General features: G+C 43.6%; 1 protein-coding gene across 4 annotated transcripts; it reads right to left on the bottom strand.

Annotated features, from left to right (window-relative positions):
• Positions 1-2645: 2645 nt before the first annotated feature.
• Positions 2646-17616, bottom strand: akap1b (A kinase (PRKA) anchor protein 1b). 4 transcript variants are annotated; one of them, XM_028419691.1, is made up of 12 exons: positions 17489-17610; positions 14951-15133; positions 12366-13945; positions 10961-11085; positions 10155-10281; positions 9932-10059; positions 9598-9775; positions 9102-9252; positions 8563-8630; positions 6380-6453; positions 6230-6295; positions 2646-5627 (listed from the first exon to the last, which is right to left on the bottom strand). In XM_028419691.1, exons 3-12 carry the CDS (start codon positions 13918-13920, stop codon positions 5565-5567), a joined length of 2535 nt encoding a protein of 844 aa, XP_028275492.1. In that variant the 5' UTR covers positions 13921-13945; positions 14951-15133; positions 17489-17610; the 3' UTR covers positions 2646-5564. The 4 variants fall into 4 exon arrangements, with proteins under 4 accessions (XP_028275492.1, XP_028275493.1, XP_028275491.1 ...); XM_028419692.1 differs by lacking the exon at positions 17489-17610 and adding an exon at positions 16041-16291; XM_028419690.1 differs by lacking the exon at positions 14951-15133 and having other exon boundaries at positions 17489-17616.
• Between the last annotated feature and the right edge of the window lie 391 nt (positions 17617-18007).

Below are 18007 nucleotides of genomic sequence, written 5' to 3'. Positions count from 1 at the left end.
TGAGACAGAGACTGGTTCACCCCAAGGATAACACTCCCAGGGAGAAGCAGTCATATATGCAGTCCAGTGCACTGGAGAAACTGAACAACCACTCCACAGAGGAAGGGCTCAGGAGAGCCACCTCAGGACAAGACTCAGCTGTTCACCTCCACCCACCAACAAACAGGACTTCAAAGTAAAACAGGAAACAAGACCAGACCCAAGGAACAGAAAAGAGCCAGAACACAGGACAAGTAGGAAACAGAACACACCTAGGAAGCCTAAACGTGAAAATAACCAGGTTAATAAGAACAGGGTACAAAATAACAACAAAGCCCAGGATCATGACAAACATATGTAGACATGATTTACAGCAAATATAAAATATAAGTACAAAACAAAAGTGTGCAATGTGAAAGTTATTATACAAGTCAAGTTATATACCTGAAGTTATATTAACATCTGTAATTTCCATCTGAAAACCTTGAAATAACTTTAGGATTAACATGTTGATTCAGAAAGAGGCTGAAATACCTGATGCACAGATTTGTTCATTTCCCTAGTTCACAACCATTTCATGTCATTTATTTCAAAAAGCCAATGTGTCCCTTCTCACAGCGTCAGGGCCTCTGGTTCTGGTCCCTTCCTGTCTCACCGCGTCAGGGCCTCTGGTTCTGGTCCCTTCCTGTCTCACAGGGCCTCTGGTTCTGGTCCCTTCCTGTCTCACAGCATCAGGGCCTCTGGTTCTGGTCCCTTCCTGTCTCACAGCGTCAGGGCCTCTGGTTCTGGTCCTTTCCTGTCTCACAGGGCCTCTGGTTCTGGTCCCTTCCTGTCTCACAGCGTCAGGGCCTCTGGTTCTGGTCCCTTCCTGTCTCACAGCGTCAGGGCCTCTGGTTCTGGTCCCTTCCTGTCTCACAGGGCCTCTGGTTCTGGTCCCTTCCTGTCTCACAGCGTCAGGGCCTCTGGTTCTGGTCCCTTCCTGTCTCACAGCGTCAGGGCCTCTGGTTCTGGTCCCTTCCTGTCTCACAGGGCCTCTGGTTCTGGTCCCTTCCTGTCTCACAGCGTCAGGGCCTCTGGTTCTGGTCCCTTCCTGTCTCACAGCGTCAGGGCCTCTGGTTCTGGTCCCTTCCTGTCTCACAGTGTCAGGGCCTCTGGTTCTGGTCCCTTCCTGTCTCACAGGGCCTCTGGTTCTGGTCCCTTCCTGTCTCACAGCGTCAGGGCCTCTGGTTCTGGTCCCTTCCTGTCTCACAGCGTCAGGGCCTCTGGTTCTGGTCCCTTCCTGTCTCACCGCGTCAGGGCCTCTGGTTCTGGTCCCTTCCTGTCTCACAGGGCCTCTGGTTCTGGTCCCTTCCTGTCTCACAGCGTCAGGGCCTCTGGTTCTGGTCCCTTCCTGTCTCACAGCGTCAGGGCCTCTGGTTCTGGTCCCTTCCTGTCTCACCGCGTCAGGGCCTCTGGTTCTGGTCCCTTCCTGTCTCACCGCGTCAGGGCCTCTGGTTCTGGTCCCTTCCTGTCTCACAGTGTCAGGGCCTCTGGTTCTGGTCCCTTCCTGTCTCACCGCGTCAGGGCCTCTGGTTCTTTAAACACAGAACATGGATGAACGCTGCGCCGACAACCTCACAGGTTTTAAAAGACCTGACATGGATTTCAGCATGAAGGGGCCTGCTGACACGCCTGTCAGGTCTACAAGTCTATAAACCTGCTCATGTATAGTCGGTGTATTACCCAGCACCTACACAGTGTCAGTTTATACCTGTGGTATTGCTTTGTGTAATGATCCTGTGTCAGCTTTCATTGCAATTTTCTTGAAAAAGCTGCCACAAAAATTAAAAAAGCCTCTGAAATCCTCGACAGTGGGTCTTTTCAACTGTACAACACAAATGTTATTATCTTATAGGGTTACTGCAATTATACATATAATTATAGAATACTGCAGATGTTTCCAAAAAATACGTTTGGTAGTGTTCATTAACACAAGCCTGAAGATCGGATACTTCTAAAGTCAGAACAGGCCTCTACCCTGCTGGTCTGAGTGGGTCCTTCTGTAGACGTGGGCCTCATGTTGATGCATTTAAACATCAGAGGTCTGTGGTGTTTTCCCAGAGGTTTCATAGTCTACAAAGAGGAAGACGTGAGGTCATGTGTTTCAGTCACAGATCGATGTTTAATGTGTTGCTTCATGATCCACAGATGCTATTTCTCGCTCATCTTAAACTGTTTGCTGATCTGCAGAGAGATGTGCACATATGGGTCATGTCATGGAGAAGGACTGGAGTACCATCCACATCGATAGCTTTGAGTGTCGTGGGCACAGTCTTGTGTTTTCTGACATAAATACTTCATCTTCTTCAACAGCTGCAATTTATGTAAAGCAGTCTGAGATGATCACCAATGTCAACAACACACCTTTGACAGCTAACCGTGACATTTTGTCTGCAAACCCAATTTATTACCGATTAAAAACAATATTTAAACTGATTGGTCAGTGCACGCCAATCCTCAGAGAAAAGTCACGCCCTCTGGTTTGCACTGTAATCGAGATATTCTGCAATGAAACATCTTGTATTAATGGCCTTTGACTTTTGAACCAATGTGCAGAATTTTAATTTGACCAACAACATGAGTATGAAATCAGTCATTCCTTCCACCAATGAAGAAAGTACTAGGAACACTTTCAATGACGTTTATTTTGTCCCTAATAGATCTGTACAATCAACAAATCAAACTTAAGATGAGCCTAGCAAAACTGATCTGTACATGTTAAATGCTTTTGGGCACAATAGCTTAACACCCATTTAAATAATCAAATGATGACTTGTCTAACTATGCAAACACTTAACACTCAGTCCCATATCTCCAGAACATTGAGTGAATAACAGAGGAGAGGCAGGACAATCTGAAACAAACCAAACAGAAACAAAATAATAATAATATTCCCTTTATATCTCTTTCTCTCCAGTGTTATAGAAAAGTACAGTCAAATATCTTATTTACAGAGAAATGAACAAACTCTAGGTTAATAAGGTGTGGTTTAAGGTGTGGTGAAGGTTTCTGGGCAGTAGAGGTCCTTGTTAGAGAGGGGGAAATATACCAGCATGGCATTTTTCATCTGGGCTTTAAAGGTAAAGACAGGAGCAGACAGAAAGGGTGCACACAAGCCAACAACAGACAATATGGCTACTGCTCCAATTCCAGCACCAACATGTGGATACTTTCTTAAAGGACACAGACACAACTAATAGATTATTTTGTCCCAATATCTCTTTGGAAACACATTTTTTTTTAATGTAGCCATTTCATTTTTCTCCATCAGCTGCCTTCAGGCTCGTTGATTTACTAATCACCCACCTAATCAACCATTCCTGAGATAAATTAACATTGCGTGTTATTGAGGATTTTCTGAAATGTTAAATTAGCTTTCCCTGTTCTTAGTTGCGTCAAATGTTACACTCAAAACCCCCCTTCCTCCTTCTGTCCTTCAGTTTTTCCAAGTTAAGCTGCCTTATTGCTAGAGTAACAGTGATTTCATTTCCATAGAAAGACTCATTAAAAAAGTACATGGTCAATTCATTTAGAGTTACAGTCAGTGGGATATCAGTCCCTTACAGCTTCACGTCAGCCTTAAGGGCTGAATCTAACAATGCCATAAGTGCAAACACAGATCCGACTTCAACAACAATCAGTATGTGAACCATGGATCCCCCCAGATGTGGTGCAGTAGATGAAGGATAGTTAAGAGGCAGAACCAGTTCATTACTGAAAAATCAACTATTTTAAAGTTGGTTAAAGTAATTTCTTCTCTTTAAGGCCTCAAGTCCCTCAGTTTCCTCCTGTGTTTTCCACAGTGAACTGATATGGTCTGAAATCTGTTTGTCAGTTTAATCGACTGTGTGATCCAGACACGATGAACCATCAGGTGGTCAAAGCCCAAATTCAATCATCCCAATCCTGACCTGTCTTTCACTTTCTTTGGCTGTAGTTCAGCTTTTACTTTGTAAGTTCTAATTTTATCTTGCATCTGAATGAGCAAATATATGTAATCTACACAACATGGTGCAGTTTAACTTGAAATATTCAACTACAAGTTTCTACCATTTCATCTTCTGTTGTAAAAACAGCAAACTTTCTCCTGCTACTTCAATTATCTCATCCACTCATTGACAATACTGTTGTAAATGCATGCTCATAGCGAGATAGTTCACCCAGAGCTAACAGTATAAAGGCTCCTGATTAGCATCCTATCAATATCTTGGGTTCATGGACAGATTAAAATAAACATAAAGCAATCTTTGAATTGGTGACGAGTCCAGACTGTGTCCATTCATCTTTAACAGCATCCAAACATGAAGAGCAAAGCCCCACTCTGTCACAGTGCACTTTAACAGAGACACACAGTGAAGACTGAAGAGTGGAGGCACTCCTTTTGGGTTGTAATGCAAACTATGACGGCTAACATTAGGGCTGCAGAGCACCGCACACTGGTTCTGGTGTAGTGTCTATTACTTCGAGTCTTTGCAGAGCACTGCTGATTAAATCTATCACAGTTGGATTCATCTAAATTCTAAGTTAGATACATCCAAATTAGAAAAATAGACATTTTTGGAATAACGAGTACACAAGAGGACATGCATCACACACAATCATCTGACTAACAAGACATATTGTCAAACAGAGCAATGGTACATCAGGAGTCAACCCAGACGTGTAGCAGCTCTCATTCCCTTCAGGTGAAGAAGTTTTCATATCTAGTGTTTTGACAGTTTGTTGTAGATGAAATCATTTTCCCCAGAGTCCAGAAGTATTTTGTTTCATTTGACCTGGGAGCAGCAGATACTTCTGTGTGCATCTGCTTTTTGGGCTAAAAGCTGGAAGTGTTAACAAAATCTGAGTGACTCTTTAAAAAGTGAATATTGAGAATTACATTGCATTGATCTGCCTCCTCAGTAAAGTTAAGGGATCTTGCCCAACTATCAGAGTTCCAATTAAAAAAAACTGTCCAGCTGCTGTAATTCATGGCTCCTCTGTGATGCAGTGAGAGGGCAGCCAGCCAACTCCTCTGTCCTTGTTAAAGAAGTCCATGTGTGATTAGGGGGCTGGGTGCTCAGTACTCCACCAGGGACCACCGCCTTCCTGTGCCCACATTCTGGCCAGACGGTTATCTTTGAAATGGACTGACCTACAGGCCACTGAAACCCAACAGTATGGAGGTGTCTGGCCCTCCCCGTCAACTCACAAAGGCCAAAGCAAAAATGAATGTAGGGTGGGGGACGAAAAAAAACTCTCAAACTTTATTTAGTAACAATATAGATTTTCTTTTTTAAAAATGACTAGTACTCCTTCTTTCCTTGTTTTGTTCTTTTTTATGTAAAAAAAAAACGGGGGAAGCTTGTCTAATTCTGAAGCAGTGCTGTGTGTCTCATAAATTATGCCTGCAAACAATTTCTTTTCAAAGGAATGGGGAAGGGACAGCAAAACTGAAACAAAAAAGAAAGGAAAAACAATCATCTTAGATCCAGTGATTTGTCTGGCAATGTTGGGACAGCCAGGATGACCCAGGTCCCAGACTGCTTACGACAGGGTGAGTGGCTTCAAAATCCCTCCACCCAAACACCCAGGCCTCTTTCTGCCAGTGTACGATTCACTGAAATCACCTACGAGAAGATAGACAAATGTTAAACACAGGGTTTCATCTCTGCACCACACTGAGGAAAGACAGTATTCATGAGGTGTGACCGCAAGCACAGTGCAGAGAACTGTGGCCCAATAGTTCCATTCCGTCATTGATCATTTTAAATTTTCTCTCAGGCATCAATAAAACTTTCTTACACAGTAGGTGCTTTATCTCCTAAGGTGGCAATACTTCAGTTCTGGGTAAATAAGGCTCACAAGCCCATCAAGAATCTGTTCCCTTATATTGTGTGGAAGTTCTACCACAGCACCACAGACCACCTCACGCTGATCTCTTGTGCTACTATTCCTAAGGTTGTAAGTTTCATTCATAACTATGACCTCTTTTCCCCCACCTAACTAAGTACTGACGGTTCTCTCCAGCAGACCCCCACCTCACAACTGTCAGCTTCCAAAACTTTGCACAGTGACAAAAACCACACTTTGCCCTCCTGTACTCCGTCTCAGCACCACTGACTGCTGGTTCCGCAACTACCCCTGCACTATACAAGCACATACTATTTAAACTACAAATACATACTGCTGTCAAAGTCATTGGCAAAACAGGGGTGTGAAACCATCATACCTCATCTCCAACCATGTTCCACAGTCGGACCAGTGGGAGGCCTGTATTGTTGTCATAGTTTGAGACCTTTACAGAAGAAAAATACAATGACCAGTTAGTTACAGATGACCTTGCCCATGTGGAGAGGTTCAATGAGAGAGGTAGGCTCACCTGTGCTAGCAGTGCCACTCCTCTGGTCATCTCCTCCAGCGCTGATGTGGCCTCAGCTGAAAACCGATCCTCTCCTGATGAAAGGTATTTTAAACATGTCAGAACAGCCGCAAATATTATTCAGTGCCCCTGACAATGTCAAATTAATGTTTAATAATGAAAGTCACAACTGGAACAACACATATAATTAATTAAACTGAATACTTCTAAGGCTTTCTTACTGTTTTTGCACAGTCTATACACATTCAGAAGAGTTAGACAAGGGTACCTGAGGGCTACAGCCCTAAAGGGGTGGTCAACTGGAACACAAGCCATCAGCCATGATGCTTCCCCTCTACCATATGCTATGCAGCTTCAGAAGTGTAGTACACACAGGCCTATATTTATCTCCGAGTGCTTTTTAGGATAGAGCGGTTCACAGAACACATCAACGCAGTGGACAACAACATCAAGTTCACTCAGGAGGACACCAGGGACAACAATCTGGACTTCTTGGACTGCACAGTACACATTGAGGAGGACAGGAGCCTCAACGTGGAAGTGTACAGGAAACCCACACACACGGACCAGTACTTGTTGTTTGATTCACACCACCCACTGGAACACAAACTGGGAGTCATCAGGACCCTGCAGCACAGAGCACAAACTGTACCCACCAGCTCAGAGGGGAAGAAGAAGGAGCAACACCACATCAGGAAGGCCCTGCAAACCTGTGGCTACCCGAAGTGGGCACTCATCAAAGCCACAAAAACAAGACCCCCCAACAACAAGAAGAAGGACAACACCAGGCGGAGAAAGAACATCTCCATTCCATATGTGTCAGGAGTATCAGAGAAACTCTGCAGGATCTTCAACAACCATGACATCCCGGTCCATTTCAAACCTATGACAACACTGAGACAGAGACTGGTTCACCCGAAGGATAAGATTCCCAGGGAGAAACACAGCAATGTGATATATGCAGTCCAGTGCAGTGAAGAATGCTCTGATCTGTACATTGGAGAAACTAAACAACCACTCCACAGAAGAATGGCTCAGCACAGGAGAGCCACCTCCTCAGGACAAGACTCAGCTGTTCACCTCCACCTCAAAGACAAAGGACACTCCTTTGAGGACAACAACGTTCACATTTTAGACAGGGAGGAAAGGTGGTATGAAAGAGGAGTCAAGGAAGCATCTATGTTAAGCTGGAAAAACCTTCCCTTAACAGAGGTGGTGGCCTCAGACATCATCCCCACCAAACAGAACTGATGAAGCTGCTTGGATGAGCAGAGAAACGTCTTCAAGAAAACTCTACAAGTCCAGACGCCTTGCTTCAATCTTCTCTACGTATTATGACCTGGATGACTGAGAATCTTCATCGACATTTTAGAATTTAAGAACTTGTGTCTGTGTACTCCATCTTGTCTCTTTATGCAAATGAATACACACTATTGAAGATACATACAAATGTACTTTGCCATTGCCTTGCTGCTTTAGCAAAGAACTCTCCAGAATAAAATTCTTAACAGGACAGAAAGCTACTTTACAGTAAACACATCTTTACTAACAATAAAATAAGAACACGGTGACAGCTGTGATTCTGATCATATGAAGGCAGTGTATATTACATGTCTTAACTGCAGCCGTTACACTGTATGTGTGACAGCTCACCTGTCTGAGGTGAAGATCTGTCATTTGATCCTGATAGCTGAATGTTCAGTTGGTGTTTTTGCATAGTGCTCATGTTTCTGCTGCTGAATAGGCTAATACTCAATGAGACAGCCTGACTAGAAATGTTATTTCTAGTCAAACACATTCTAATATTGAAGATCTTATGGCATGAAAGTTTGTCACGCCTTGACAGGCAAAAAGGACCCACCATCAGCATCTGCACCATCTTTAGCAGCAGCAGCAGGGATACACAAATGCACTTCAACGACTTCTATTGCAGCAAGGCATTCTGCTCTTAAGACTGGATTTTAATGAGAAAACGTGCTTTGGTATGGGGTTTCTACCTAGTCTTAATTGTATAAATGCCAACATGGATGCACACCATGATGGTACCATCCATTTGCAGCACAAGGCTTCAGCAGGTGCCTGTTCTTGTTCTTTAATGTGTGTGGTTGTCTTCCTGTCACAACCATATCCAAAGAGATATGAAAGGGTACACTTCAAACAATATTTATATAAAATTGTTGTACCTGGAAGTGGCGCAATGTTGTCAAGCAATACTTCAGCTCCTTGAAATGGTAGTGTTACAAAATCAGACCTGGAAAATACAGAGAGCATTTATTACAGTCAGTGTCACTGCATGTGTGCTAACAGTTTGCACAGTGCAAACAACCCATGGTTCAACCTCCAGCACATAACGTGAAGCATAAAGTGACTTTACAGAGAAAATGTTAAACTGGTTAAATGTTCACAATACAAGAGAAAACATTAGGAGAAATGTTGCAAAGATCACACTTTAAAATCAAAAGAAATGAAATATTCTTTATTCAAGGATTAAATTACAGCTGATTTCGAACGTCCTAATCTGGCACTTTTGACTCAAGAGATATAGCATAATAAACCCAAATGGGACAAACCAAACTCAAGCAACCACCAAACCCTGTGCAAAAGTGGTAAAATAATAACATGTAATTTTAGCTGTCCATTAAAAAGGAACAAAGCTACTTTTGACTATCTAAGCAGGAGCTTCATTAAGAAGAGATGATCGACAAAGAAAGCTGACACTTACCTAATTTGCCGAAGCAAGTCAATTTTAACTCTGTCATATCCGCCATAATCGACATATCTTATCTCCACTTCATTTGTTTCTTTATAGAATGTGATGACCTGAGCTCTCCACCACGCTCCTTCCCCTGCTGGAGCTGCACAGATAACACCAACTGGACAACACACAACAGACAGAGAGACTGTAAGATCCTATTCTAGCTGTATGACACATGAGAACACTGTTGTCCAAAAATCATCTAAAAAAATAAAAATATTACAGCACACAGTGGCAGTACAAATGTAACTGTCCTTGTATCACTTGTAGTCTGGTAGTTATTGTCAAAACTGTGACTGTTGGACCTTCACACCAACAAACTCTCCACTAGTACACGATGAAGCTACAGATGTAAGGAAATCAAGCTAAATACAGTCCGTCTTATATGTTCTCACTTAAGCTGCCTAACTGTGACCTAAGATTTGATTCATTCCATCAAAGGGTTTGCTGTGTGACATTTTACCTTCAGCAGGTGAGGGCAGGGCAGGAGTGCCCGGCTGGGAGTAGCACAGGAACATCTGTTGGTCAAGGCTTCGCAGAGCATGGTAGGTCGGGTGGGTGTGCTGCTGGACAAAGACGTGGCCCGCTGACACGATGTTAACCACTATCACTTCAACTGTCACTCCACTGGGGAGCAGGAGCTAAGACAAACAGCACAAAACAACACTTAAACATTTCTATAACACTTTAAAATAATTCTTTCCACAGATCATTCATACACAAATATTTATATTTTGATTTTGACATCCTAGTCATAAACAGTGTACATCTGTACAGCTAACTGGGCTCATACTTACCCATGATGTCATGGGAAGAGAGGGCAATGTAAGGGGTGGTGGTGGTGGTGCATATAGATTGGTCAGGTCCAGATCTTTGAACTTCTTTCCAATGAGTGACAGGGCTTTATCAACCTGATGCTGTGTACCTTAAGAAGGGTCAAAACGTTTTACCGTTACTTCAATCAAATCTGCTATGATTATGGAGTTTATGGTGGCTTGTTCCTGTTTACATTTGTCCTACCCTCTATGTGACAGATCTGGAACTCCTGTGTATAAGGCAGGGTGGAGATATAGATTTTTGCACCAGAGGCCTGCTTCAGGAAACTCACATACCTCCCCTGCTTCCCAATCAGACGTCCCACAAGATGCTGGTACAAGAAGATAAAGGTAAATGTTGATGAATGAACAGGCCAGATCGTTAACCCAGTTCTTTTCCAAATAGAAGAGACATAAACGCCTCATAGATCTCTAGCATCCAGAAGCTTCAGGTACAGCTTCATTTGTAGAGCTGTTAACCATAAACACAACATGCTACAACAAGGCTCCTCAACATCCCATCTGTATTTGCTCACTATCCATTGCTAGCTGATGATTATATCACCTTCAGACTGAAAGCGTTGTACTTAAAAGTAAATTGGACAATATTGTCAAGGTGCTAATTTTTTACTCTCAGCTCTTGGAGTTGGACCTGTTGGCCACACTGTACTCTAAATTATTAACTGGTGTGTGTAATACTACAACAGTAAAGAAACGTTTACCTGATTTAAATGCCAGTTCCTGTGAACTACCACTAGGTGTCATCAGAATCAGGATTCATACTGAAAGCACTGAACCACTCAAACTTACACATATTTGATTATAATTAGAATTGAACTAATTGTTTGCTTAACTTTAAATTTAATTACCTGTCGTTTTATGACCTCAAATATCACCTTGTTGAGAGCACATGCTCATACTTTTTTTAGGATGCAAAAAGGACAAACCCCTCTGATGACACTGGTCATAAAGGCTGTGAAATGACCTGTGACATAAAGGGGACCTACTTACCTTTGGTACTTCAATCTCCCATATTATGAGCTCAGAGCTTGAGGAGGCAGTGTGGTTGCTCTGGCTCTCTCCAACACCCATAGTGCAGCCACTGTCCACTGAGTCCATGCTGTTCACATCAGAACCTGGACACACAGGATACACAGTCACCACCTTAACAGCAGTTACAGCAACACGCAGTTGTATCAGTTTCTAGTAGTCATTATGAGTATATCAGAAAAGAATCCATCCCTTACAGATATCATCATGAGTTGCAGTAACCAATGTGGGATCACTGATTTCTGCAACTTCCTTTCCTCTAGTCTACCTCAACTCCATCCATAAGCTACAATGAGTCTTAAAAACTCTGTCGCCTGCATCATTATCTGAACTGCCTGTGTTGATCACATCACACTGGTCCTTCAGTAGCTCCACTGGCACCACACAAATACCATACTAGCATCAAAATTCATCAAAATAAATTCATTCCATACACCTCTAAACTCCTGCACATCAACATAGCCTCATGCACTGTCACTCTCCAAGTGACAAGCAGCCCTGTCAGACTTTCCTGCCGCTTCAAAGTGCTTCAACTGAAACTTTGCAATAGTGATAGGAGACTCTTTCACTGGCGAACCAGTGTCTATACTGCTTAATGTTCAAAAACCCATGTCTCTTGGACTCACTGGACTATGTCAGCCAAAGTTATTCATACTGTACAGCATCATTGGTTGGTTAGTATTTTAGCAGATAATTTGGCATCGATATGTCTGAAACACCCTCTGAAACAAGTTGTTACAATGTTTTGTATCACACTACCTACAGTTGCAATCACAGCAATTTTCAGACTGACTTCAAACTGTTACTTCGTATTGTTTATGTGTGAAGTGAGATAAAGTAGATTTCTGCCGTTTCCCAGATTGAAAATGATAAATAGCTGTAATATAGTTCTGTCTGAAGCTGACTAATGATATCAGTCAAACACAAAATGCAAATAAAGATAACACCTTCCATGTCAGTTGAACGCTAATGCAAATATCTCTAGTATTAAATCATGACTGATTTACATAACATAATTTCTATAGTAATACTTTCAAGTAATGTAATTTTATGTGACCCATGCATGGCTCATGGGGCTGAAGGATTAAGCACAGAGCTCAGTTAAAATAATGCTGGATAAAACTGCCTCCATTTGGGCATTCTATATGCTATGGGTACGGCACTTACCCATTGCTCTAATGTCCCATAATCACTAGCAAGTAAAATTTGGGGAATGTACACAAAGTGTACAGTAGCGATTTAAAAAAGACCCTGCTATCAAGATTGTTGTCTCATCTTATGTGGTTCAATTAATCATTCATAACAGTAATAGCCGTAAAAATACATTTTTGGAGTAACACTGTTAATAAACGAATGAAGTTCTCACCTCCAGACTGGTCTGTCTCCACCTCACAAGTCACATGAGCCTCGTTTCTCAAGCCCATCCCATTGAGCTTCTTTATATCACACACAGTTTCCATTGAGTCATCTTCAGGTAAGGCCAAAACCGTTGCCTCGTTGGTTTCGGCCATTGACTGATGCTGTGTAGCTTCTGTTGTAGACAAGTCTGTCACCTGCATCACATCAGTCTGGTTGTCCAGCAGGCTATTATGGAGGTCATCACTACTGATGCCATCTTCAGAGTGGCATGTGCTGCAGGCAGAGTCCTCAGCCAGTCTGGCTGCTTCGTCACCTTTCACAGTACACTGTGCCACTTGGTGTGGAGGTGTTGTACAGTGGCCACTTTGTTCACTTTTTGTCTGATGAACCTTGTGACAATCCCCAACACGTTCCCATCTTGGAACAGAGGCACATCCATTAGGCATACCTTGGTCTTCTTTCTCTGATTCTTCTCTACACTCACCTTCATAAGTGTGGCTTGTCAGGTGGCAGAGGTGCTGCGATGTGATTAGTTCCTGTTGTGAGCATAGCCTGCTGTTTGCAAATGCTGTGCTGTCACTGCAGCTGGGATGGCTGTTGTCTATGACCTGATAGCTGGTGACACCAAGGACTTCCTGGGTGGCGGCCGAGATAACCTCAGATATGAGTCCAGCTGCCAAAAGCTCCAGATCCTGCTCCTCTCCAATGGCACCGTGTACCTGGACATCTACTGTTGTCACTGCTGTGGTGGTACAATCTTGGACTGTGGACAGAGCTGAGGGGGTCACAGCCGGGTCATTAGGTGTGCTAGTCAGAATGTGTTGGTGTAAATCCTGCATTGATGACGGTGTGTCTAGGGAGTTGGCCTCTGATACAATCGCTGTCTGTACTTTAGCTGGGGTGAGTGCACAAACAACCGTGTCATCTTGTATATTAATAATGCTGTGGTGCTTTGCAACTTCCCCCTCTGGTTCTGGCCTCTCTGCGTCAGAGAGATGTGCTGTGGTCGGGGAAGAGCTGGTGAGTTTGGTAGCCTGGTAGGATAAGATGTCATCCTCTACTGCAACTTCTAGAGCTGATGCCGGATCTTTTACTTGGTGCTCCTCCGGTGCTTTTACCAAGGCAGGAGACAGGCTTCCATGTGGATCCTTCAATAATATCTGTAGGCAGTCTTCTTTACCAAATGAAGATAGAGTTGAGTCTGAGGGTTTATGCACTCCTACTGGTGTTATTCTGCCCAGGTGCGGGGCAGCTTCTTCAGAACTTAGTTCCAATGAAGGTGCTATTTTATTGTCCTGAACATGGATCTGTTGTGTCTGGTCCTTTGCAGATCTGTGGGTGGGACTTTCTCCATCATTTGTGGGGGATACAGTGCCTTTCTCCACCAAACCGTTGCTACCCTCTGCTGGAGATGTTCTAAGGCCAACCGCAGTTGAAGCCTCCTCAGGGCTGTCATGGCTGATGGGTCGCTCTTTCTTCCGCGAGATGTACCACCACAAACCAATCAGTGCAAGGGCTCCAGGCAGTGTGTAGGGCACAACAGAACGAAACCTCAGTGGCATTTCCTCAGGGCACTAGCAGCTACACCTGAAAGTTACAAGAACATACAAGTTTAAAAGATTAAACTTTATTCTACCAAACAAGTGTCTGTAACGCACATATTAAATATTTATCAACTTTTTGTTGAATGAAATTTTGAGATTTTAGCTACGTCTAATTGCTATTTTAGCAGTAGGCCGTCATGTTTGAAACAGACATGATGCAGGAATGGATATAGTCATTCATTTACTTAAGTAAAAGGTCAAACCTGTGGGCAGTTTGTGCAGCCCAGACCGCTGTGTTTAAGAAGACCAAACAATCAGGGCATGTCAAAGGCATTGCTATCCAAGCAAAAGCAGCAGGGCCTCTTTACAAGCTTCACTCATCATGTAGCAGTCAACACATGCTTTGTGATTACCCTCATTCTTAAACCTCATTCAGGATAATAATTTTTCCTCTTGATCTGTGCCTTACTGTAACATTTACAACCGCTCTTTACCAAAGAAACTGATAGATGAGTTGCTGTTTACTTATGATAGCGCCGCACTGGTCATGTGATGAAGGGCAAAAAACATTTCTTCAATTCGACATATGTATTTATCCATCCTAATAAGCTAATTCTACAGTATGAAAGATGCATGTTTTGGCATCACGATCTGACCAAAGAAAATTGAACAATACTGGCATACTAAATAGACAACAGACTTTTTAGTACATTTTATGAGTAACATTACAACCAATTTTGTAATACTTTGGGGGGAAATAAACTAGCACATAACAATTAACAACCTAAAACTCTGACCATACAGTGTGCATACAGTACAAAACCCTATGAACCCCTATGTGTGTGCTTAGGAACTAAGCAGTCCCAACTGCAGGCGCAGACAGAACAACCCCCTGCATAGTCCACATGGCCAGCTCAAAGGAGGCAACTCCTTGTCCATGTTAAAAAAAGGCTATGTGCACATGCCTTTCCTTAAATGGCCTAGGCAAGCCTGCCTCCACCTGGAGGAATGCATCACATGCAGTGTATGTGACTTAGCCACATCCTACCTTGACGTAGCAGACACAGCCCTTACTAGAGTGTGTCAGAGAGGAAGAACCAGGGTGGACTTTTGACCTCTCTCGCTGCTGGCACTGTCTCCTGCTCTATGTAACCAGCTGCTGGCCCTCTGCAGGCCTGGAGCAGCCCTCTGAGATATATTTTAACAATAGAAAGAAACCGTGTATATTCACCTGTTAGAGGAACAAACCAACAATTAGCTGCTTTCAACTAAGATGACACAAACTTGACATCTCCCAACATCACACGTCATTAAACACATTTCACAAATAAATGTAAAGGCCAGAAAATAATCCTACACATTTTTGGAAAGTGTTTAGAAGGAAATCTACAGCTACTACAGCATATTTGGGCTACATAAAGAAATAATATTATGAGCTATAAACATCCAATGAAACCAACTGATCTCCTGGGCACAGAAGGAGCTGATCAGCCAATAAAAATGTGACCCACAATCTTTTCACCTTGGCCAAGGTTACAGTACAAGTTACACGAAATCAAACTAATCAGGAGACAGTCTGCTCAGGGCAGACAGCTTGTCGTTCGTGCTTTTCTTGACCTTTACGTCAGGACTGGGTTAGTGACCTTGGTGTTTCAGATGAGGGAGTGGTCAGGCTCTATTTACATGTTACAAGCCTGACAATGTGCTGAGCACAGGCAACACAAGCGGTGTGCACGTCGGGTAGAGAGCACGCTGAAGTGCAGTTTTGACAAGCGACCAACTCTGTACTTGTGTGAAATAATACAAGGCATGTATTTTCTAAACGATATTATCAATATTAGATTAACGAGTGAGCAAACGTACGAACCTAAACAGTAACTCCATCGTGACACCCTTGTGTGTAAACTGTTGCCTTTATTAAAACGTATGGAGCCACAGTGACCGAGTCTGCGGCCGCTCCGACTCCAGTCTGACCAATGACCACGGAGCGTCGTTAGCTTACGCTACTAGCAAACATTCACGCTTTAATGTATGCTCACGGCGGCTACCGCCGCTGACTAATCACTTATTTAGCGAAGACATGCAGTCGAAACAAACTTATTTTTTGCCAGGTACAACCTGGTGACACCTTGACTCACCGAGTATTCTACTGGAAACGAGGGTCATGATGTCAACTTTCTGCGACGACTTAGATAACCCCACAGTTTCAGCTAGCTAAATGCTAATAATAACTACAGCTGGTCACAGACTAATCCCACTGCTGCCCCGTGCCGTGTGTAGCTTGTATAGCTCAGTGCTAGCAAGAAAGAAGGCGTCGCGTCACCCAGTTCTTCCAATCGCCGCGAAAACCGGTTAAAGTAACGGACAAGCTAGCGACCGTGAAGGCCACAGCGTGGACGTTCAGACGCTTCATGCTGACTTGCAGTAGGAGAGCTTGTGTATCCAAATGTAACGAGAGTATTTATCCTCTCAAATCACAATCATACCTCAATACACACTGCAGCGAATTAACCACAATACAAATAACAGAACTAGGGGATAGGTTAGAGCAGGTTACAGTGAATTAAACTTAATATCTGTGTCTAGGTCACTCAGGAGAACGCCGAATTTATCAGAAAGGACGGAATATTCACCAGAAAACAAACATTAGGGACTAAATCCCCCACATCGATTAGAAAGATAGGAAATGTTAAATGACAGATACAAAAACAGACTCCGGCGTAACGTGGCCTGAGCCGAAACCCGGCAGCAGAGGTGGCTGTGACCTAACGCTGCTGGGATGAAGCGTGGCTGTCTGGAGGCCGCGGTGCAGGGCAGTGTGAACTTAGACCGGCCCGGTCCTCAACATCCTACACGGTCTGCGAACAGGCACCAAACCAAACGTCCAGCAGCTGGTCGCACGTTGCCCCTGCTGCATTATTATTTCTGGAGCATGACCATAGGCTGGTTACATCATTACAGCCTCGTGTTTAAACCCACTTTATTTCTCATTATGTCATTGCATCAGGTTACGATATGAAGGCAATGCAGCACACGGACCTAAACACTGCCAATGCACCACACAGGTCTCGTGTCGGAGCGCCGCAGGTTAAAGGACGTTTTAACCACGGACTGCTCCTGTCCTGGGCCTCAGACCTTCACGCTAGCTTGCTAGCCGACCGGCCGAAAGTGAGCCAACTGCTTTCAACTGCTGGCAGCAAAAAGGCGTCTTTAATATAAAACACCGGGGCCTGTCGTTAGACTGTGCACAGGCCGCAGAAAAGAACCAGCAGGGGCAGTTTAAGTTACACAGGAGAGACGAGGGTTATCCGAACTGCCTGGTTCTAAGTTGGGGGAGATGTTGGCTAAGTGCTCAATGACATGAGATGACCGCCCTCCGTCGGACGGACAGTAAACCACACAGAGCCTGCACAGAAGTGTGCAAATGTCAACGACTGGGTCTTTAACAATATACCAGTGCTGCACTCGTCCGAGTGGATTTCAACCAAGTCACGCTGTGTGTACATGATGCAGGAGGCTACAGGCTAGCAGCTGTCAGTTTCCAACAAATGCACCATTCCGTCTTCACACACTTCTTGTTACTTACAGTATTTCAGGGTCCTCGGTCCTGCCACGATGTGAAAAAATAGTAATTAATGTGAGCTTTTCACGCGTGTCCCTGTGGAAAGTAAGGCTCTCCAACCCCACGTGTTGACCGACTAGCACCAGTCTAAAAAAACACAGACTAAACAGCTGGTAAAGTCTCGCGATACTAAGCCAGTCCTGCTGCAATCTCGCGATATACGATGTTTTTCCTTCAGCGGTTGTATTTCAGGCACAGAAACACATGTAAAGCTTGAAGAAAGTCAGATCTGGCTCTCAGCCCAATTATTTGCCAACTACAAATAATAAACACACAGAATACAATGTACAGAATTCCAGTCAAACCAGATACTGAGTAAGAGAAAACACCTCTTTAAATGAAATTAAATTAAGAAACCTTTGTTAGTCCCACAATGGACCAATACACCAGTGAGTACACTGGAGGCTATGCGGGTAAAGTGCCTTGCCCAAGGACACACAACAGTGACTAGGGAGCTATATTATATATTATATATATTAATAT

Source organism: Parambassis ranga, chromosome 13 (genome assembly GCF_900634625.1).
Source record: "Parambassis ranga chromosome 13, fParRan2.1, whole genome shotgun sequence".
Taxonomy (NCBI): Eukaryota; Metazoa; Chordata; class Actinopteri; family Ambassidae; genus Parambassis; species Parambassis ranga.
This window is presented reverse-complemented; position numbering and strand designations above follow the sequence as displayed.

Coding starts and splice junctions, on each gene's coding strand:
- akap1b (XM_028419690.1), bottom strand. CDS start 13,920: ATGCCACTGAGGTTTCGTTCTGTTGTGCCCTACACACTGCCTGGAGCC. Junction 9,253..9,597: donor CCTGCCCTCACCTGCTGAAG/GTAAAATGTCAC, acceptor TGTGTTGTCCAG/TTGGTGTTATCTGTGCAGCT. Junction 6,454..8,562: donor CAACATTGCGCCACTTCCAG/GTACAACAATTT, acceptor ACCTTTCATCAG/GAGAGGATCGGTTTTCAGCT.